General features: G+C 37.8%; 2 protein-coding genes and 1 non-coding gene across 3 annotated transcripts; 1 reads left to right on the top strand and 2 right to left on the bottom strand.

The window, feature by feature from the left end:
- Positions 1-225: 225 nt before the first annotated feature.
- LOC127078045 (small nucleolar RNA R71) lies at positions 226-332 on the bottom strand. Its single transcript, XR_007787792.1, has one exon. It is a non-coding gene; the product is annotated as a small nucleolar RNA R71 (small nucleolar RNA).
- A 980-nt stretch (positions 333-1,312) lies between these two features.
- On the top strand, positions 1,313-1,984 carry LOC127138226 (uncharacterized; the record flags this gene model as incomplete). Its single annotated transcript, XM_051064620.1, has 2 exons — positions 1,313-1,458; positions 1,504-1,984. Coding segments are annotated over 2 exons (627 nt in total), but the record flags the coding sequence as incomplete, so codon positions are not given.
- A 10,181-nt stretch (positions 1,985-12,165) lies between these two features.
- On the bottom strand, positions 12,166-14,362 carry LOC127073792 (geranylgeranyl diphosphate reductase, chloroplastic). The gene is made up of 2 exons (XM_051015014.1): positions 13,385-14,362; positions 12,166-13,114 (listed from the first exon to the last, which is right to left on the bottom strand). Exons 1-2 carry the CDS (start codon positions 14,069-14,071, stop codon positions 12,413-12,415), a joined length of 1,389 nt encoding a protein of 462 aa, XP_050870971.1. The 5' UTR covers positions 14,072-14,362; the 3' UTR covers positions 12,166-12,412.
- Between the last annotated feature and the right edge of the window lie 9,656 nt (positions 14,363-24,018).

The raw sequence follows: 24,018 nt of genomic DNA, 5'->3' as shown, positions 1-24,018 counted from the left end.
CCTACCGAGGATCCTAACCTTCATTTATCCGTATTTGTCCAATACGCTGATACTGTTAAAGCTAATGGTGTCACTTCAGAGGCAATTCGACTTCGTCTTTTTCCTTTCTCACTAAGAGATAGCGCTAGAAGATGGCTTCAATCTCTTCCTTCCAACTCAGTCACCACATGGAACGAGTTGAAGAAAGTTTTTCTTGCTCGATATTTTCCGCCAAGCAAAACAGCTATGTTAAGAGCCCAAATAAATGGATTTAAACAGAAAGATAACGAGTCTCTTTTCGAAGCATGGGAAAGATACAAAGACATGATGAGACTTTGTCCACACCATGGTTTAGAAGACTGGTTAGTAATTCATACATTCTATAATGGTCTCCTGTACAACACGAGGTTAACAATAGATGTCGCCGCCGGTGGCGCGCTAATGAACAAATCTTATGCAGACGCTTACCAACTTATCGAAAGCATGGCTCAAAACCACTATCAGTGGGGAACCGAACGAACAATGGTGGAAAAACCTCAAACGAAAACTGGCATGTACGAGATAAGTAACCTTGATCATGTTAATGCAAAAGTGGATGCTCTGGTCCAGAAAATTGAAAGTTTAAATGTATCACCTCCAGCCACAGTAGTTGCCATAACTCAGAATTGCGAAGTCTGTGGAATCCAAGGTCACACTCCTGCAGATTGTCAACTCCTAACAGGAATCCAAGCGGAGCAAGTAAACTATGCTCAAGGAAGCCCCTATTCGCATACCTATAACTCAAATTGGAAGAATCATCCAATTTTTCATATAAGAGTAATAATGCTCTATACGCACTTGGACAATCTCCAAATCAAGCCCCAGCTATACCTCCGGGATATCAGAAGCCGACCCCATCTACACCTAACAATAACGCCCCTAGGAAATCCAACTTGGAAATCATGATGGAGAACTTTATAGCTTCTCAACAGCAAACCAATAAAGATTTCTTAAACCAGAATGTACACACTGGCGAACAAATTAAACAGCTAGCAAGTAAAGTAGATGCCCTGGCTACTCATAACAAAATGCTGGAAACGCAAATATCACAAGTAGCTCAACAACAAGCGCCTACTGCTGCCCAACTGGTACATTTCCTGGCCAACCCCAACCTAACCCAAGAAGCCACGCTCATGCAATTATACTGAGAAGTGGAACGGAAGTGGAAGGACCGTCTGACCCAAGGATAGAAAACCAAAACTCTGAAAGGTCAACTGAGGAAAGTGAACCTAAGGAAAAGGCAGAGAGTAATAAGGAAACCGTAGAAAAGAAGGAACCTTATGTACCTCCACCACCTTATAAACCACATATCCCTTACCCTCAAAGGCTTGTTAAAACCAAAGATGCGGGCCAATTTAAAAAATTTGTCGACCTACTAAAACAATTAAACGTCACTATTCCGTTTACAGAAGCTATTACGCAGATGCCCTCATATGCCAAGTTTTTAAAAGAAATTCTTTCTAATAAAAGGAAACTTGAAGATAGCGAAACCGTTACACTTACTGCTGAATGTAGCGCTATAATACAGAATATGCCTCCTAAACTTAAAGACCCAGGTAGTTTCTCTATACCTTGTCACATAGGAAAATTTGTCATAGACAAAGCCTTATGCGATTTAGGAGCCGGTATTAGTGTTATGCCTTTATCCATATGCAAGAGACTTGAAATGGGAGAATTAAGACCAACTAAAATGTCTGTGCAACTAGCAGATCGTTCCGTAAAATATCCTGTAGGAATTCTTGAAAACGTTCCAGTGCGCATAGGTCAATTCTACATTCCAACTGATTTTATAATTATGGATATTAGAGAAGATGAAGTTACACCCATTATACTGGGAAGACCGTTCTTAGCAACCGCCGGTGCAATCATAGACGTAAAACGAGGACGACTCACTTTCGAAGTAGGAGAAGAGAAAATTGAGTTCATCCTTTCCCAATTTTTGAAAGCACCTGCAATAGAAGATACATGTTACTTCATGGATATCATCGATGAATGCATAAAAGAAACGGAGTTAGAAAAAGACAAATCATCTGACTACCTTGTAGAAAAAACTTAACCAATGTTTAGCAATAACACCGGACCCTACGCAATGCCTCAAGAAACCAACCTTAGACCTGAAAACACTTCCCAAGAATCTGAGATATGAATTCCTAGACTTAGAGCTTGAACGACCAGTGATAGTTAATGCTGACCTAGGAACACTCGAAACAGAAAAACTCCTGCATATCTTAAGAAAATATCCAACCGCACTAGGTTACAACATCACCGATCTTAAAGGAATAAGTCCTTCTATTTGTATGCACCGCATCATGTTAGAAGAAGACTGTAAAACTTCTAGGGAACACCAGAGAAGACTAAACCCGATCCTAAGTGAGGTAGTGAAGAAGGAAATAACCAAGTTATTAGAGGCAGGTATCATATATCCTATATCTGATAGCAAATGGGTTAGTCCTGTACACGTAGTACCAAAGAAAGGAGGTATAACAGTCATTGAAAATGAAAAAGGAGAAACTATAACCAAACGAATCGAATCGGGATGGAGAATGTGCATTGACTATAGGAAACTAAACAAAGCAACCCGAAAAGATCATTTCCCTTTACCATTCATTGACCAAATGTTAGAACGATTAGCAAAACATTCATATTTCTGCTATCTAGACGGTTACTCAGGTTTCTTTCAAATACCAATTCACCCTGATGACCAAGAAAAGACAATGTTCACGTGCCCTTTTGGTACCTTCGCTTATAGACGAATGCCGTTTGGCTTGTGTAATGCTCCTGCAACTTTCCAAAGATGCATGATGGCAATATTCGCCGATTTTCTAGAAAACATCATGGAAGTATTTATGGATGACTTTTCCGTATGCGGACAAAGCTTTGAAGAATGTCTTGAAAACCTAGAGAAAGTTCTAGAGCGATGTGTAAAAGTAAACCTAGTACTTAATTGGGAAAAATGCCACTTTATGGTACAAGAAGGAATTGTTTTAGGACACATCATCTCAAACAAAGGAATTGAAGTAGACAAGGCCAAAATAGAGGTAATCGAAAACCTTCAACCTCCGAAGACTGTGAGAGAAGTACGAAGCTTCTTAGGACATGCCGGTTTTTACCGACGATTCATTAAAGACTTCTCTAAAATAACTAAACCGTTGACCGGATTATTGATGAAAGATGCTGAATTCATATTCGACAATAAATGTTTAGAAGCATTTCAAACGCTTAAACAAGCACTGATCTCCGCACCCATAATGCAGACACCAGATTGGAATGAACCATTCGAAATAATGTGTGATGCCAGCGATTACGCTGTAGGTGCTGTCTTAGGACAACGAAAAGATAAAAAGCTTCATGTTATATATTACGCAAGTAGAACTCTAGATGAAGCACAAATGAATTACGCCACAACCGAGAAAGAACTTCTAGCAGTAGTGTTTGCACTAGATAAATTTCGTTCTTACTTAGTCGGAGCCAAAATAATCATCTACACTGACCACGCTGCTATCAAATACCTCTTAAATAAAAAGGATGCAAAACCTAGACTCCTAAGATGGATCCTGTTACTACAAGAGTTCAATTTGGAAATCAAGGACAAGAAAGGAACTGAAAACATAGTAGCAGATCACCTCTCTAGACTTGAGAACCTTGAACCGGAAAGAACAACAATTAACGATGATTTCTCGTACGATAAGCTTATAGCTACTTTAGAAGAAAATAACGCTGATAAACAGGTAGAAACTACCTTAGCAATATCTGTTACACCGTGGTACGCTGACCTCGTCAATTATTTAGCTGCCGGAATAGTTCCATCTACCTTATCGTACCAACAGAAGAAACGATTCTTCTATGATATAAAACAATATTACTGGGATGACCCCTTACTTTTTAAAAGAGGTCCCGATGGTATTTTTCGTCGGTGTATACCCGAAGAAGAGGTAGAAAGTATAATCCAACACTGTCACTCCGCTCCTTATGGTGGACACGCAAGTACATCCAAGACCTGCTCTAAAATCCTACAAGCCGGTTTTATTGGCCAAGTATATGGAAGGATGTACATGCAACTATTAAGAAATGTGACAGATGTCAACGCACAGGAAACATATCTAGACGTGACGAGATGCCACAAAAGGGCGTTTTGGAAGTCGAGATTTTCGACGTGTGGGGAATAGACTTCATGGGACCTTTTCCATCCTCTTTCGGCAACAAATACATACTCGTGGCAGTTGACTACGTATCAAAATGGATTGAAGTTATAGCTTCTCCAACAAACGACACACGAGTAGTAACTAGACTCTTTAAGAATATAATATTTCCAAGGTTTGGTGTCCCAAGAATAGTTGTCAGTGATGGTGGATCGCATTTCATATCCAAAGTACTCGAAAAACTACTGCTTAAGTATGGCGTAAGACATAGAGTAGTGACACCTTACCACCCTCAAACCAGTGGGCAAGTGGAAGTATCTAACAGAGAGATCAAACAGATACTAGAAAAAACAGTCGCCACTTCAAGGAAAGACTGGTCATTGAAATTACCAGAAGCTTTATGGGCATACCGAACTGCTTACAAAACACCCATAGGGACAACCCCATTTAAGCTAATTTATGGAAAATCCTGTCACCTCCCGGTAGAATTAGAACATAAAGCCTATTGGGCTATTAAAAATCTAAATTTAAACTATAAAGCCGCCGGTGAAAAGAGAATCCTTGATATAAGCGAATTAGAGGAACTCAGAAGAGACGCTTACGAAAATGCCAGAATCTACAAAGAAAGAACAAAACAATGGCATGACAAGCGCATATCAAGGAAAATCTTCAAACAAGGCGATACAGTCCTTTTATTCAACTCCAGACTAAAGTTATTTCCGGGAAAACTACGATCTAGATGGTCAGGTCCTTTTCAAATCACTAATGTTTTTCCCAGTGGAGCAGTAGAAATTAAAGGTAAATCTATGGAACCATTTACCGTAAACGGGCAACGTCTAAAACATTATCACTATGCAGAAAACAATGAAGATTCGCAAGTCTTGCACTTAGACGAAATGCCTCCAGAAATCATAGATTATAATTGATTGTTTTTATGTCGAGCTTGCGACATTAAACAAAGCGCTTAGTGGGAGACAACCCACAAATTATTTTTCTATTATTATTATTTTTTTATTTCTTCCTTAACTATTCTTTTAATTTCTGTTTAATATTCATTCTTAATTTATTTTAATTTATTAAAAACTTTTCTCTTCTTTCGGCATTTGGCCAAATCCTGACTAAAACTATTGTTTTTCTTTTCTCTAGCTAACACTAACCTGATGGGACATATTGATCGTATGTGTATCAAATTCAGAGGAACAGCTCAGAAACAAAAGTTTGAGGAACTAGCCACGAGAGAGATGCTACCTAGCCTGTATGCTGATGACTGGGCAATGACTGCCCTTGGACTAAGACAAAGTGTCCTGTATTTGCTGAATCAGATAGGGTGGGAAACCGCTCCTATCCGTAGACAGTTTGTCACTTACTGGAGACTGACTCTAGAATTCCTTAGTTCTCTGATCTATCTACCCAGCCATGGAAAAGGAATAAGCAGAGGTTTTATACAGTTCAGAATGTTTAACATGGAGTACCAATTTAATATTCAAGATTTTACCAACCTTTTAGGCTTCCCTACATCCTTTGACACATTCACAGTGAGCCAAGAGGAACTTTTAGAATATAGAGAACTTGAACACTTTTGGGGTAACTTGACTGGAAATGACGATCCCGAGGAACATGAGTTTCTCTCTGGAAACATACATAACCCGGCCTTTCGCTATTTCCATAAGATCCTGACCCACACCTTATTTGGGAAGAAGCCAAACAGTACCACAGTTTCACGTGATGAACTCTTCATCATATTTTGTGCTTCCCAGAACCGTCCAGTAAACGGTGCCACTTTTATGTTAGCAAATTTGGACCACCTTATCCAAGATGAGCGAGCACCAATCCGAATAGGCGGTTTGATAACTATGATAGGTAATGCTATTGGATTACGTCAGCCTATACTCGACTTAAGCCCTTTTTGTGGCATTACTACTATGAGTATACCCTTCCTCTTCAACACTTTGTTTATAGCAAACCTAGGGTCTGATGAGTTTGAGCTTATTATTGATAACCAAGTTCTTTGCCTATTCACCATGCCCGATCCTAGGACTAGTGTTCACAACCGCAACAATTGGCTCTACAATCTGAACGAAACCCCCTCTCCTGCTAGATCCACTGAATCCATCCAGGACTATGAGATTTGTGATGACTATGAGACTTATGATGACCAGATTCCTTATGCTGAATCAGATCCTCAGACACCATCTGGATATCATGATATTGACCCTCCTCCTCAACCTGCTCAGACCGAAGAATCGGCAATACCCGACCTTAGACATCATATGCCCGGAACTGATTATAACACTGCCATGGAAGCTTTGATGTCAGAACAAGATGCCCTCAGAGAAGAGTTCACTAGCTTGAGGCACGAATTTCTGGGATACATGAACAGTATGACAAACCAGTTTCACGAGTTGCTATACCGTGTTAACTCCTTTGCTCCTCCGGCTAGAGATCGTGTAGATGGATAGAATTTATTTGTTTTTCTTAGTTATTTAGTCTTAAGCTAGATTAATTCGTTAATGTTATTTCAAATTATATTCGCATTTGTTTCTCTTTCGCACTTTTTGTTTTTCCCCTTGTTACATTATGATTATTTTATTGAAGCTTATTATTCATTTTATTATGTAATATCTATTATGCTCTCTACTGTTGCTGCCTACATGACTTATTCAAGAACAATATATATATGCATCATTGTGCAACGTAGAATGACGTGCAGGAAAATTAAATAGCAAAATAAAATAATCAAAAGCAAAACAAAATAATAAAAATAAATATATTACCAAAGTAACTATGAAGAACGCTAGCTGAAGCCTTGCCAAAAAGACGGTGTGACGAGCGTCACACAATCTATGACGAACGGCACGCCAAGTACTTGTGACGCCCGTCATGCATCTGTAACGAGCGTAACACCCTCCAGACTAGGTGAACGTTACAGTGCCGTTGGAGACGAACGTTACACCCTTCAACTTTTTATCTTTCCCATTTATTCACATTTACCCACATTTATTTACTTTTCAACCACCTCCTTTCCAATTTCCAAATTTCTTTCCTATAAATACCCACCAAACCTCCTCTTCATTCACCACAAACCATTCTCTAATATCAAATACATTTCTTTTCTTTCCAAATTACTCCTTCAAATTCATTCATCACTATGGCGGAAAACCAGAATTTCGGAAATATCATCTTCCGATCCGAAGATGAAAATTATCAAAGGGAGCAATTCGAGCGTTTCCAACAGCGAGGCGTCGTCTCCACCAGGTATCCCGATTCAACTTGTTTACAACAATTAGGATTACTCCAAGGTATCGAGTGGATGCTCCGCCTTGCCGACTTAACCTTCCTTTGCACTCATAATCAACCCACCTACCCCTCCCTAACCTTAGAATTCTTAAGTTCATACGACTACACCACTCCCGCCGGTGAGGACGAATTCTTAACCGGTACCGCAACCTTCCGTATGTTCAACACTGAGTACTCCTTAACCCAAAACCAATTGAGTACCATGCTACAATTTCCCATAGAAGGTCAGGTACACCCCAGAATACCTCCAAACTCAAACTAGAACACAGTTGCCGTTTTCGATCTTTTCAAGCGAATTTCCGGTATTGATGCCAACAACTGGGAGGAGCTCCTTCTTTCCCACATACATAACCCAACTATCCGGTACTTTATCCGCATCTTGCAAAACACCGTTTTTGGAAGACCGAACAACAGCAAGGTCAACTCAAAGGAGTTATTCTTCCTCCATTGCGTCTTCGAACCGGATACTAAGGTAAACGCCGCCTCCTTTCTATTTCATCATATCCGCACCTTATGTGCTAGAGGCCGGCAACCTTTTATAATTGGTGGATTAATCACCACCATAGCACTTGGCTTAAACCTCGGGGACCGACTCCAAACTTTAGAATCTTTACCTCCCCTATTTATGGATATAGGCTACTGTCGGTCCAGCCGCCTAATAAAGAACCGAATAGGCGGAAAATATTACCTTATGGTAAATAACCAGGCCGTCCCAAGCGTTGTTCTCCCCAACATTTCCCTAACCGATGTCACCAATCCCAACCGCCACCTCTATGATCTGAATGCTCCCGAAGCTACCGAGCCTTCGCATACAAACCCGTCTGCAGACGAGTTCGAAGAAATGGAGCAAGGTGATAACGCTCCTGCACAACAATCAGTTCCGCTCAACCCTTCCGATACTGCAGCTGGCCCATCCTCCCGACGTCGTCGACGAAGAAGGCCTGCAACCAACGACGACATCATGGATGTTATTGATGGTATGCAAGCACAGAATGTCGAGATGATGCAAATGATGCGTCAAATGCAACAACAGCAGGAAGAGAGGAATACCATAACCAATCAGCGGTTCACTGAGTTGTTTAGCAGGTTCGACAACTTAGACTTACGTCAGCGATCACCAGGCCCAAGAACAAGAGGCGGAAGGCAACCTTAACTTTCCTTTTTCCTTTCTATTTCATATTTCATTTCGTTTCCTTAAAACATTGGGGACAATGTTTATTTTAAGTATGGGGGGGAAAACCATGTTCTTTCTATCCTCCACTTTCCTTTTCAAGTATGTTATTTTCCCTTTTATTGTTATTTCCCTTTCTTATTATGAAAAAAAAAATTTATTATAATATATATTTATTTTAAGTCAAGTCCCTAGTGTGAAAAATTCTTATTATCTATTCCCCTCAATTTTCTTGAGCCATAACAGAAATTCAACACACCCGATAAGTATAAAGGTTGCTTATTTTATAAAACTTGAGTGAAATCAAAATAAAAAATTATTACCATAACAACGCTCTGAGAACCTCAACACGTTAGATCAGGATAAGCACCTATTATATCAAGTCCATGGACTTTTAACCTTATAGCAACCCCAAGTAGTTTATACGAGAAGTCAACACCATCTTAATAGCAAACTACGTGGAGAGCCGATAAATATAAGTGAATGATTCCCAAAGTAACATAAAAAAATATATATCAGGAAATGCACTAATTAAGTTAGGTGATCCTTACCAGATCACTTAATCTAAAGGTTGCAGATCATACAAAAGCATAATACGAGAGATCCATTATGAGTTGGTTCAGTAGGTATCTGGTACTGAACTTGGTAGGGCGGACTACGGTCCGATCCCCCACAATTTGCAATGGACTGAATAACGAAGTTATCCGACTTATGTACCAGAACTTCTAGCTAAAAGGGGATCAGAATCACTAACCGGTTACTCCACTATGTGCGCGAAAAGATAAAGGGCTTAATGTGATTTCGCTAGAATGAAAACGGGTGAAATAAAGTAAAGGAACTAGGACAGCTATAAGGGCATTACTTGAACTGGTTTGCATAAGGTGAGGTTATCTGAGGTTGTGGCGGTGGTTGTCAATGTCAAGATTAAACTCAAGTCACTTCTAAACAAATTTTACATGCAACCTAATACGAATCGATGCGTGTTTTGAAATTTCACCTGGCTAAAATTTTTAAGTTCTATACCGTATTTTGCTTGAGGACAAGCAAAGATCTAAGTATGGGGGAGTTTGATAACACGAAATTATATCACATTTTAGGACTTAATTCAATTAAATTATATTATTATTTACTTTAAATTATTTCATTTTATCAGATATTACGCGGTATTTCCTTCCTATTTATCTCAGGTATCTATTTGAAGCAAAAGTAAAAAAAGGAAGAAAAGGAGGTGTAAAAAGAAGTTTCTGGAAACAAATAGCAAAAGCCAAGCCCAGCCCAAAGAAGGCACAGACGTTGTGCCTGTGACGAGCGTCACAGAGGTTGTGACGAGCGTCACGCTATATGCACTTGTGTGACGAGCGTCACACATGGTGTGACGGACGTCACACCATTCCCCTATATTTGAGGCACAAGGAACGCTTCAGAGACGTTGAGAGAGAGTTTAGCCCTATTTCCACGCCCAACTATTCTGCACGTTGAAGACTTTTTGACGCGGAAGCAGTTGCGGGAGGTGGCATATAAATAGTAGCTTTTTGGAAAGCTCAGGGTTCCACGCCTTTTTCCAGATTTTTGCCGTTTTCGTATTCTTTCTTTTTCCAGCAGCTTAGGCATATTTTTACAGTATTACTTTGACAAATTTTTATATTGTTTTCCTTTTGCAATTCTATTTTCTTTTCCAGCTCTTAATTAATTTTTCGCACAATAGTTTCTACACCGAAAACTATTGTGTACCTTTTACCGGATCTAACCTTACGTTAGAATCTAGTTTTTTTTATTCCTTCGTTTTATTTTTCTGCCTGATTGAAGAACTCAAGAACAAATCCAACCGGTCTGTGGTAGAGTGTTCAAGACTGCTATTTAATTATTCAGGTTCTTTATTTATTTGTTGAATTTATATATACTTGTTTTTATTATTAATTTTTGCTGCTTGCCTGTGATGAATCTGTTTATGCATGTTATTTATTTAAGTCTGTTTAGCATGTCTGGCTGATTTATTTAGGTATCGGTATGTAAAGTAAGCGGAATGAAGGAATCAAAACTAAGTTGGTTTAATTACGTTTAAAATTAAAATCACTCTTTTTACGGTCTCAATTTACAGGTTTAATAGCAAAGTTTTTGTACGAAAGTAAAAGACATAAAGAAGTTAAAATCAATAGAGCGAGAGTTTGAGGTTTTGACTGGACAGTGTAAATTGGACATTAATTCTAGATCAGGGCGAGAGCAATTTTTAGAGTTAATTAAATTCTAACCTTTTTCAAAAAGTATTTTTAAAGATTGAATGTGAGGGCGAGAGTTAAGCATTTGAGTTTAATTATATAACCTAAGTCAACAGAGCGAGAGTTTGAGATAAGGGTGTTTAAACGATTAGTGTTTTCTTAAAAAGAGTTTCTACGGATTCTACTGTTTTCAAAAAGTGGTTTTTGACTTAACTATAAGTGACAGCTACGTTAATATAAAATCATAGTTTATTCAACAGAGCGAGAGTTTGAGATAAAACTTTTAACCAATAGCGTCAACTGAAAAGATTCATTTTAAAACCAAGAGACCAATAAAGAATTGATTCCCTAATTACGACGAATTACATACCGATATGCGCTTATTAGATATTAATTTTAGATCTTATTTTAGTTTTAGCCTTTTCTCCCAAACAATCAAAGTATTACCTGCCTTAGCTTTACGAAGTAACCTTAGATAACGGTATATCGATTCATAAGTCCCTGTGGGATCGATATCTTTTAAAACTACGCGATAGAACTGTGCACTTGCAGTTTGTACCCCAAATTCGACTCATAAAGTCGAGCGATCAATATTTATTATATAAAACAACTTTTGGTTACAACAAAGCGGGACATAAACACCCCTAAAACAACAACACAAGGACATAAAGACGCCTAAAACAAAAACACAAACAACAAATAAAAAGACTTAACACCACAATATATCTAACATATTACAACAATCAAAACAATATCATCTGGTGCAGACATCATATCTCTAACATCAATGTCGTCTTTAACATGCACACACGTTCACTGGATATCATCATTTTCATCTGCAATAGAGATGTACGAAACAAGTCTCTCTTCTTATCATGTCACCATCATTAACTTCTCTATCTAACCAAAGTTTCAAGTTCCTCTCAAGTTGCTAAAAACTTCGGATGTTCCAAAAACGCATCTTCATCGGAGGCTTGGTTCTCGAAAAACAAACATGTCCATTTCTTTTAACAACCAAAATATAGCTAATGATGAAAAGAAGTGTTGTGGAGTAAATGGTAGAAGACAAATCTATTTATACTAAAGATAACATCTAACACATAGGAGTTAGATGAATTGGCGCAATCATCAATTGCCGATGCTACCCGCCCATTGAATTGCCGATGCTACCCGCCCATTGAATTGACATGTGCTTTATTTTAATAATTTCTTTTGATTGAAACATGAGTCATTTGAACATTAGTAGAGTAACTTGGTTCTTTGAAGATTTTTATTTTAAAACTTGGTTGTTTTTATAAAATGAAAATTCACTAAAAGAATCATCTACACCATAAACCAAATCTCTTAAATTCCAACTAATATTACCACATACAAAGGTGTAAAAGCTCTAACCTTTTACAACTGCTTTCAATTTTCATTCAACCTCTGCTATGCTCCAATCACCATTCTATATTGGGATTGCTTGAAAATAATCCGTTTGCTTACACAGATAATGAACACTTATAAGACATCAATCATGTTTACTACAAAAGCAAAAATGAAAGATAAATTTATCAATATATGTATATAAGTCAGACATTGAGTTTGTCCATCTCCCTCCTTAGAGCATTAGCCCTAACCAAGCTTCCAATGGTGTTGATAGCCAACTTGATATCCTCCAATGGATTCCCAGGTACAACAGTCTTGTACAAATAGCTATCAAATGTCATCTTCTGCACATACTCATCCGCGCACATTTCCACAAATGCTTCTCTAGCAGGATTGGACCGGTAAAACACCTTCTGAAGAATATCCAAAACTTTGTAAGTAGGCCAATAAGTCTTGTCCCATTTCTCCAAATATTTTCTCAAATCACCTTCTTCAACCATCCTCTTCCCATTCGCCGAACCCTTCACGATTTCCTCGGCACACATCCTTCCACTTTTGGCTGCAAAATAGATTCCTTCTCCCGAACATTTGGTCACGTAGCCAGCAGCGTCACCCACAAGAGCGACCCTTCCTGACAATCTCCGTGGCCTTGGATGTTCTGGAATAGGATGAGCCTCCACGCGGATGATCTTCCCGCCTAAGATCTTGTCCTCGGCTCTTTTCCTTGTTGCTAGTTGGAACTTCTTGATGTCTCCCTTGTGTGTCACGGTACCAGTGCCAACAGCAACATGGTCACATTTTGGAAATACCCAACCATAGAAATCGGGAGAAACATCATCGCCCACATACATCTCCGCAAGATCCTCGTAGTAAGCCATTTTATCATCCGGAATTTTTATCCTCTCCTGAGAAAATTAACCATGCCATCAAAATGAAACATGCTAATGCTAAGTGTTTCTTTTCAAAAATAGTAACCACATAACACATAAAACATCACAAATAAACTATCTATGCAACAATACCTATAGATATAGAGTGGTACCTTAACCTTAAAAGTCGGTTTTTTAGATGGTATCAAGTCTATCTATCAAATCAGACCAAACTTATATATATGCAACAATGCCTAAAAAGAACCCTAGGAATTGACACTGAGCATGATGTTTTGAAGAACATACCTGAAATGCAATAGCATATTCATAATCACCAGCATCAATAGACTTAGCAACTCTAGAATTAGCTCCATCAGCACCAATAACAGCATCCACTTCCAAGGTACATTTTTCACCAACCCCACCAGTTTTCCCATCATAGGAAGAATAATGAAGAACATAAGGCGAATTCTTTTCTTTAGGAATATCCATTTTCAAAAACAACCCGTTTATGATATTCGCTCCGTTATCCTTCGCCCGGTTCCTAAGGTAATCGTCAAGCACTTCACGACGTACCATTCCAATATACTCATGAGGCTTAAGTGTCCGACCAATGTCGACGGCGACATTCGACGGAGAAATCATCTTCATCTTTGTGACACGGCGGTCTATGATGTCTAGTGGTAGGTCAAACTCCCCTACCATGCAAAGAGGGATGGCTCCACCGCATGGTTTGCAGTTGTCCATTTTGCGTTCGATGAGGAAAGTTTCAACGCCACCTTTTGCTAGAGTTTCTGCGGCTGCACCACCTGCTGGACCACCGCCGATGACGGCGACACGAAGGTTACGACCATCGAGTTTTGGGCTGGATATTCCTGCGACGACGGTGAATTTTCGGCGGTGGGTGGATGGTTTTGGCCGGTAGGAAAAATGGGTGGTTTCTGGTGAGGATTGGCGGAGTCCGAGGAAGGATTTGAGGGCGATGGAGGTCATGGTGGTTGAGTGGAAGAGTAGCGAAGTGTAAGAGTAAGTAATGAAGTGTTTTGAGGGAGATTTTTCTTTATTGGAATGGTGGATATGGTTTGTGATTTGAGGGGGTTTATAACCGTTGGATGGATGGGACTGAGGGTGAAGATTTCATGTGGATAGATTTTAGGATCATGGAGTATGGTCCTTTGTTTATGTGGCTTTGTTGGTTTTTTGAGTGGTTCATATGTTGCCACGTTGTGGTGCTTAAAGTGGTGCATTTTTAAGTCATCTTTTCATGCATTCAATTCAATGTTGGTAGTAATTCTGATGAGTGACATCAGCTTCATAAATTCACAGCAACAAATAGAGCTTCATAAATTCATGTCACGCCGGAATGAAGTGCGACGTACCAAACCAGGTTACCTTAAACATGGTTGTGTAGCGGTTTGGATAGTTAGGGAACAAAAATACATTTAAAGTAAATAAAAAAATTATATACGGTAATATTTTTAGTTTAATACAGTATTAAATATGTGAAAAAGAAGTGTCTTCGGCGTTAGATGTAAGAATGTGACTCAACTAAGGAAGAGCAGTATGCATCATGATGCGGAGATTTAAATATGCTTCAAGTTTAATCATAAATCAGCATCTCGATTGGTTTCATGCAGGGCTCTGAAGTGCATACTATTTTAAATAATAGTAATAATAAATAGTTATTATTATTTATTTATTTATTTATTTTAGCTTTTGTATTATGTATAGAAAGAGATGAAAATATAAGTTATAATTAAAAAATAAATAATTTATAATTTTTGTTTTTACATGCTCTTTTATTTATCATAATGTATAAATATTAAATTAAATATTCTACATTTTAAATTAAAATCAAAGATAATTCATAAGTGTTCTTGTGGTTTAGGAATAAAGTGATGTACTTAATACCTAATAAATAAGGGTCTGTTTCTGAGTTATTTTATAAAAATTCAGTTATTTTTTACTATAATTACTGAAATAAATTCAGTCAATAGTCTTTTAAAGAAGGAGATACAGTAAAAAAAATTAAAGAGCTATGTTATTTGAACATCAAAATTTAGATACGGTGACACCGTATATCAACCATATATATTAGTAATATTTATATGTTTCTCTTATTTTTTAATCTCATGCATTTTCACAAATTTCAAAAATACACTAATATATCATAAAATTACAAAGAGATGCATTTTTATACTCAATTTTGAATGTACAAATATCATTTTTAAAAAATAAATAGAAGTTAAACTAATAGTAGTAAACTAGATACAATAAACTAGTGGTATGTGCATAATAAACTAGTTATAATTGAAAAAGTCAAAAGTTAAATAAAAGAGGGGAACAAAAATCAAAAACACTCTAAACTAGTTATAATTGAAAAAGTCAAAAGTTAAATAAAAGAGGGAAACAAAAACCAAAAACACTGGATTAGACTGAGTAAGTGTTAAAGGCGGTACAAGATATATTTAGTGTGAATTTTTAAAATTGAGGGGGTGCAGATGCATCCTCTGAAGAACACGGGGGCTCCGCTAATGGTTTCTTGAAGGTGTTGATAATTTGAATAGTATGTTATCAAGTAACATACTTTAAATGTCTTGAATTATCACATCATGTTTATTGAAATTTTGTTCCTCATAGGATAGACTTCAAACACGATGCTCCGACAACAGATTCGACAAGATATACCAGAAACACTATAATAAGAATTATTAGAAACTGGAGCAGAAAAGCAATAAACAACACAGTCAATTATTTACCCAATTCGGTGAAACTACACATACGTTTGGGAGGTTGAGTCCACAACTCAAGAAATGAAATTCACTATTAGTAGTTTAGTACAATTAGACTTACAAGCAACAACAAATCATGTGTTGTTCAATGCCTCTTCCTAACACTACACAATGACTTTCTGTCTAGAGTTCCCCCATAAATATGAGAACCTAATCACTTTCTTTTCTGCCACAAAACTAGTGACAGGGACAAACAACCATTAAACCATAGTGATCAACTTCAATATTAACAAGATGAAAGAATGTTGTATACTACAACTCAACTAGACAAACCTTTTATGGTAGGTTAATGAAACATAGAGGTGTACATAGCAATGTTGAATTTACAACTCAACTAGACAAATCTTATTGCCAAGTTACTGAAACATAAAGGTGTACATAAAACTAACAAGGACTCTTGTAAACCCTAACAATTTAAGATCTTACAATTGGAGTGTTTGTTTTCCAATGTAGGTTTGAGCTCTTTATATAGCACAATAACCCTAGATTTTTCTCCTTATTTAATACCTTTAATTTCGTCTAGAATCAATGCAGAATCGGTTGGATATTTGATTCGTTCCTTGAATATCTCCAACAAGATATGATTTGTTTTAATTTAAATTCAAATTTAAACCTTCATTTAAATTCAAATTTAAATTCAAATTTAAATCTTCATTTAAATCTGAATTAATCTTCATTCAGTTGTCAAACAAATTACCTAATCATATTGTTAAATAAATAACAATAAAATCTTTAACAAACCTTTTGCAGAACATACTCCAAAACGCAACATTCTCGCGCCTATTGAGAAAAGCCTAGATGTTGTACCAACATGTTGGAGAATCGCGTCCAACATGTGTCCTTTCTGTAGCTTCATACAACTTTAGCAAGTTAGACCAATCTTGAACACTTTGATATTTTTCCAAGTTGTTGGTTTACTAAATGTAGCCAATACAAATGGTTCATCCAATAGGAACAACAATCACCCCATTTGGAAAATTGTGGCAAAACAACTCTTCAAGATAAATAACACTTCTTCCATGAGAACAAATGATAACCAGTAGATGTACTGGATCTTAAGAGCATTTCAGCAACAACAACTTCCATGTATCAAAGTTAAGAACCAACAGCAACAAAAGTCAGAAGCATCAACATTCAGATACTTACATACAATCCACTTAGTTGCTTCAAATCAAATAAACAATCACGCAATCATTCACAGACTTAGTCATGCATGAATCTAGTATCACATGGTTAGTAGTATACAATTATACTAACTAACATATATCACCATACAATCATTCACATACTTAATCATGCACACAAAAATCAGTTAGTAGTTAATATCAAAATATCGATGGATATTACTAACTCAAATATATATGTTTTTTGTAGATACAAGGACTAGGACCAAATGCCATGCCCGATGCTCCATCTTAAGGCACCACACTAGCACTTTCCTAAATGGGGTAGTACTAAAAAACTCGTGTTATCTAAGCAACACCATTACTCCCACTTTTTGGCATAATTTGGAAAAAGGGTAAGGTCTTCAACCTGACATCTAGAAGTTAGTCAAGCATAGGTTAGTATGTTAACACATACATAACCAAGTTATGAAAGAACGACTAGAATCAGTAATCTTTAATTTGAACACACTAGTTTTAGCAGGCTATGAAGCCTTTACATATAAAAAAACACTGACACATGATCTATTGGAGAAAACTCCCATCATATTTGGTCTTTAGTTCATCCTCTTAAGTTCATGAAGGTGACACAATCGTCATCTGCATCAGAGTCACTATCTTGTACATGAGCCTTCTTCACAATCTTCATCTTAGTCACTAAAGTCTTCACAGTAACAATTTCTCTAGTTGATGGTCCTCCATGTGGTCCTTCAACACTTGCATGAGAGGAAAAACTAACTTCCTTATTCTTCTTCTCCTTGGTTTTCTCAGTTCTCTTACTAGACTTGCTAGTGATTATTATCAAACTAGAGGAATTCTTCTTAGCTTTCTCCGGGTTCTAACTCATGTTGAATAACAAACACTTTTGCAGGGTAGAAAAAGGAATAGATATCACAAAGAAAAATAAGGCTAGACAACCCTTTTTCTTAACAGTATCGAAAGTCCAGATATAAGGAGTGATTGGAAACTGATAAATTACCCTGAATAAACATGCCCCATGGAGAATAGGATAGAGTATTTGGATTGGTCTCCTTGCATGTTTCCCTAAATTTAAATGCTATAAGACCTCACATATGCACACACCAAGTGAACTTTTCAATTGTTTAAAACAGACAACATCTAAAGGTTTAGTGAATATGTCAACTAGTTGTTGGCAAGTGGTAATGTACTCTAAATTGACCACTTTATCCTACATAAGATCCCTAATAAAATGATGGAATATGTCAATATGTTGGGTTCTACTGTGTTTGACAGGATTCTTTGAGATATTGATGGTGTTCATGTTGTCATAGTATAAAGGCATGGCATCTTGTTTGACATTGTATTCTTTTAGCATCAGTTTCATCTAGAACAACTGGGTACAACTGCTTCCAGCAACAATGTATTCAGCTTCTGCAATAGATTGAGAGACACAATTCTGGTTCTTGCTGAACTAAGAAATCAGATTGTTGCCAAGAAAGAAACATCCTCCTAAAGTACTTTTTTGTTACCAACACTTCCAGCTCAATCTGCATCACAGTAACCTGCTAGAATATGATTTGTATCATGAGAGTACAATATGCCATAGTCACAAGTACCACTAACGTACTTCATGATCCTTTTTACTTGAGTGAGATGGCTAGTGATCGGGAAAATAGCAAGTGTACTATTTTGCCGATGTAGTAATAAGTGGGATGTTTCCCAAAGATCGATCTCGAGGATTGCGCAACAATATATGAGTAAACAGTCACTCAATTGAACAAAAGTAATGGTTTTGGGTTTTGTAAAATTCACTGTAAGGGAAAATAAAACAAATAAATATTTTCACAGATTATAATAATATGCCAAGGATGGTGTGTGAAAATCTCCTGTAATGACCCTTGAGTGTATATCTCCTTAATAATGAGAATTATTTCAATTACCGGATCTTAAGATTGTTTCCCCTTAAGACCTCAGAGGGAAACCTTTGGTGTTCAATCTAACCTCTAAGTCCTTAGGTGATTATGATGAAACCAAGTCACTTTAATTTAACAAGAGTAACCCGGTAACCAAAGGGTATCCCTAGTCCTAGGTGATATCTACTATGGTTTCACTATATAAAAACCTTAACAATTGCAATCCTGCTAATCGTTAACCATACATCAATTTTTATTTTTATGATAAAGAAAGCATTACGCAAATTACAAAGTGAAATTGATAACAAATAACATATATTAAGGAAAATTCTAACATCAGAGTCATTACATGATCAATTCAGGGACCCCCCTGGCATTGAGGGGTTTAACCTCTCATATTATTCAAATAAGATACAAGATAAAATTGAGACATTACAAAAAGTTTGGAATTCCGTTGATCTTCAATCGCGTCCGCTCTTGAAGGATCTCCTTTCTTCGTCGCTTTCCACTGTTTCAATCTGTATCGTCCCTAATTTTCGATCATGAAAAAAGTCCCTCTCTCCATATTCAAATCTCTTGTAAATAATTCCTCATGACAATTTTTATCTAGCAAAAGTCCAAAATACCCTCCGGGATAAGCTGTGCCAAAAATAGCACAAAACTGGAAAATCAAGTGTCCAAGCCAACACTGGCCATGTCAGGCAACATGACCGACCGTGTTAGGCTTCTGGAGCAAAAGGCTTGACATGCCCCTTCAGGGAGGCTGACACGGGCCGTGTCAGCTGACACGGGCACCCGTGTCAGCTCCCTGTTTTCCTCTTCCAAGTGCCTTCGCCTGACACGACCTGTGTTGGGCAACACGGGTGGCCGTGTCAGGACTACTGTACTGTCCAATTTTCTTCTTCCGACGGGCCCGGAACGTTCGATTTGCTTGTCTATCCCTCCGGTACTCTTCCTTACACTTGAAACCAATAGAACTACCACAAAGGGACATAAAATGGAGTATAATGATGCATATAACATGTAATCAACAACTGGAAACAACAATGCAAAACATCTAAATTACTAAACAAAACAATAAAACAAGTGAACTAATGTGTTACCGACTTCGTACAAAGGTGCCGAATGAGTGTCAGAAAACAAGTAGAATTGGAGACTGATCACAACCCCAAACTTATCGCATTGCTTGTCCTCAAGTGATGCTCGGGACATCAGGACATTTACCCCCAAATTTCGCATCCACAATGCTACTACGATCTTTCGCGATCTCCTGTTCACTTTTCAATCACAGTTTTACTCTTTCCCGATTTCCGACTTCAACCACACTTTCACCTTGACGCATCTTTTGGCCTGTAGCTTTTCACACTCTCCCCAAATCTCTCGGGATCAAAGTGTTTACACTCAAGAAAAATAGAGCATGCAAAGTCAACTCTTAGGTTTGAAATACACCTCCATAACAAGAAACACACAACACACACTATTCGAGGACTTTTTGGGTTATAGCGGGGCTAAGGTGTAAGGTGGGGAGTCAAAACAAAAAATGGAAACACTATGGGTTCAGGCTCAGAGTTCGTGTTGTTACCCTTGTAATTGTTGTTCAATCTAAAAAAATCCGGGGTATTTCTTTTGGACACCATTCTTGTTGAGATTTATTGGCTCATATATTTTTCTTTTATTGCTCTTTGAGCATGCTTTTTGCTAACCTTCATACTTCTATATAAGTGCTTCATGATACTTCTCATGATATACATTTTTTTTCATTTCTCTTTTTTTTTCTTTGAATCTTTTTTCTTTTTGCACTTATCTACCTTTCATCGATGTCTCCAACATTCTGATAAAACCCCAAACTTAGGTTTTTCCACAGATCCGGAGTAAACAACACTTATCTAAGCAATGTGTGGTAGTGTATGGGTTTATGGTTATATACAGTGGTTAAATAGCAAACAAAAGGAAATATGACTCAAATTTGGTGAACGAAGGGTAATAATGGCGGGTTGGCTGGAAAGGCTCAGGGTTAAAATAAAAACAATGCCTCAGTGTGTATAGTGTGTTATGAAATTTCAGTATCTCTAATACAAACCCAGAGAGATAGAGACATACTTGGACAACTCTCGTGATGATAAGTGTTTGTCTTTTTGTAGTCCTAACCATGTTTTATCTAGCTTACAGGCTTCGAAGATTCCTCTCAGTGTGATGCAGTTTCGTCTTCGCTTCGGTTACAGAGTATCCCTAAGAAGTCCAGTGACAGAGAGTCGCGTCCGATTGTTCGGGTCAGTAGCATCAACTTTCGGGGGTTTCCAAAAGAGCAAGTAGAGGGGTGTGTCTTCCATCCAATCACTCCAAGCTTCACCATTCATCCTGCACGAATGTCCTTTATCTGTAACACATAGAATACCACACAACTTAATTAAAAAAAATTGAAAAATACCAAGAACAAAAAGAACAAAAACACCAACTAATAAAAACCCCCCACACTTGAACTAAACATTGTCCGCAATGTTTAATCCAAGATAGAGAGGGACTCACATAGGTTCACTTCGGTGGCGGGAATTGCAACATCAGACGTTGCATCATTGCGTGCATCTCCTTCATAAGAGTCCCTTGACGGGCTTGTTCTAAGTCTTGGCGTGTTTGCTCCGCTCGGAGGTCGCCAATTTCAGTTTGCATCCACGATCATTGGTCCAACATCACATATGACGACCCGACACCTGGGTGCGTGGAGTCCTCTGGTGGAGCAACAAATTGCTCCTGATCCTGCATCTCTTCCTATACTTCTTCCTCTGGCGGGTCACCTTCATCAAATGTGTCATCATTGTGCTCGTCCATATCATCTTGGACGACACTCTCATATAGCCAATTAGTCGTGTTGGAAATGCTAATTCGTGCCGGGTCAGGAAAAGGCATAATAAACTGACCTGAACTCATTAAGGCATAATAATCAGAAATTTGTGAAATCATACCTTGATGGACCAATGCGTTCATGTCCAGTTTATTCTTACCTGCCACCAGTGTCTCATTAAGTGCAGCAGGGTGATATCCGAAATGGTGGACAATCTGTGTGATTATGCCCCCTATGGAGATTTCCCCTTGGACTGCTCTCCCCACGCGACCCAGATAATCTGCAGCAAATGTTACAACGCTCACAGCTACTCGATTTGCCATTGCAAACAAAAAGAAGAGTTCTCTCTGGGTGGCTACACCTGTGCTATCACCCCTGCCAAAAAGTGTGAAAGCCAGCACCTTCTGGGCATACCTGAAATAGGGATTTTTAATGCCAAATGCCTTTTCCCCTTTAGCCACATAGTTTGATCGTCCCGTAATGGCCAACCAAAAAGTCTTAGCATCAAAACTGTCTGGTACGGCTCCGGGGCCATAAAGGGGTAGGCGAAGAATTTCACCTAGCTGCTCCACTGTCAACTCGTGGTCGACATTGTATAACCTGAAAGACATTGTTCCTCCAAAGTACATCGTTGTACCCGTCCAACCTTTTTTCAACTTGAACTCGATTGTGCTCAAGAATTCTAAAGTGATGCGCTCATATGTTTGCGCTTCACAATGCACAAACTCAAGCATTCTGAGGACATGGAACATCCTATCCAATTCTTCCGAAAAACCTAATTGAAATAAAGTATCGGAGCAAAGGTACCTTGTTTAAGTGATTTTCCGTTTGACGTGACATGCGTACCTCCATTCATGCTCCGGGTTGTCAAAGATGATATCATGTGAATTCGGATGACGGATGGTCCATTGTCGTGGACGGGATGATTCGACATCTGTTTGCTTCCCTTTGGAAATTCGCTTCGGCGGCATTTTTGATACCTGCAACAAAATTTATCACCAAAAAAAATATGGAAAATGAAAAAACGATTACCGTAGTCTTGTAGAGGATGGAGAGTAGAGCAACTTTTGTGAAGGGTGTCGGCAATTTGGACAGAGTAAGGTGCTAAAGTTGAGAGCTTTAAGGTTGTGTGGTTATGGATGAAGGTTAAGAACAAATGAAGAAGGAGAGGGATGATGTGAAAATGAGAGAGAGAGAGAGAGTGAAAGAAAATCATATTTTATTGGTAGATTAAGGGTAAAATGTATTTTAGTGGTGGAAAATCCGGGTGGGGTCCACAAAATCACAAAAAGACAAATTTTGAAAAATATGACCGTTGGGCCTGACACGGGTGGCCGTGTCAGACCATTGTAATTCGTTGGTTCCTCCAGTAGAGCTGACACGGGCCGTGTCTGTAACAACCCAATTTTTAGTATTTATTTCTTATATTATTATTATTATATTTTATTTTATTTATTTGGAGTGTTAAGTAATTAATTGGTTGTTAGGTAGTAGAATAATTGATTATATTAATTGATTTGGTGTGTTAATTAATTATTTAGTTGATATGAGATATAATTGAATAATTGATTATATTAATTAACTTGGTGTGTATATTGTGTTGGTTTAATTTATTTGAATTAAATAGAGATATTATAATACTAGGTATTATTGGGCCTAATAATAAAATTAGAGGTATCATTCTTTAAGCCCAAATATAATACTAGGATATAAGAGGTGAGGAGAGTGAGGAGTAGGACTATTTTGATCATTTGACGACGACAGAGATGTAAGAACAAAAATTGTTCTACAACAGATTCCTTGATTTTGATGATAACAAAGGATGAAACCAAAAATGGCACCCTAACGAAAAGTTTCTAAGTGTGCAGGGTTCTAAAGAAAGAAGAAATAAATCTGATGATGTCATCAGATGCACAACAAGATCAGATACAAATTATCAAGTATCAGAAGCATCTAAAGTGGAATCTCGTTTCAAGTAGCTCTGACTCTGGACAAAACTGCAAAGTATCAGAAGCATCTGAACATGAAGTAAAGTCTAGAAGCTCTGACTCTGAACAAATGCCTTCTGTACCCTCTGAAGTTATCAGCGCCATCTGAACTTTCAAGAGATAACATCAGAAGCCAGATTCCCAGATACACGAAGACTAATCAGAATTGTTAATCATGATGAAGTAACGTTTAAGCCAAGTTAAAGTTCTGCAAATGGATTTCCTCAATTAGAAAGAGACGTTAATCTCCACTTCCAAGAGAGAAGATACTACTTGTGGTAAGT

The sequence above is a fragment of the Lathyrus oleraceus genome, chromosome 4 (assembly GCF_024323335.1).
Source record: "Lathyrus oleraceus cultivar Zhongwan6 chromosome 4, CAAS_Psat_ZW6_1.0, whole genome shotgun sequence".
NCBI classification, from domain to species: domain Eukaryota; kingdom Viridiplantae; phylum Streptophyta; class Magnoliopsida; order Fabales; family Fabaceae; genus Lathyrus; species Lathyrus oleraceus.
This window is presented reverse-complemented; position numbering and strand designations above follow the sequence as displayed.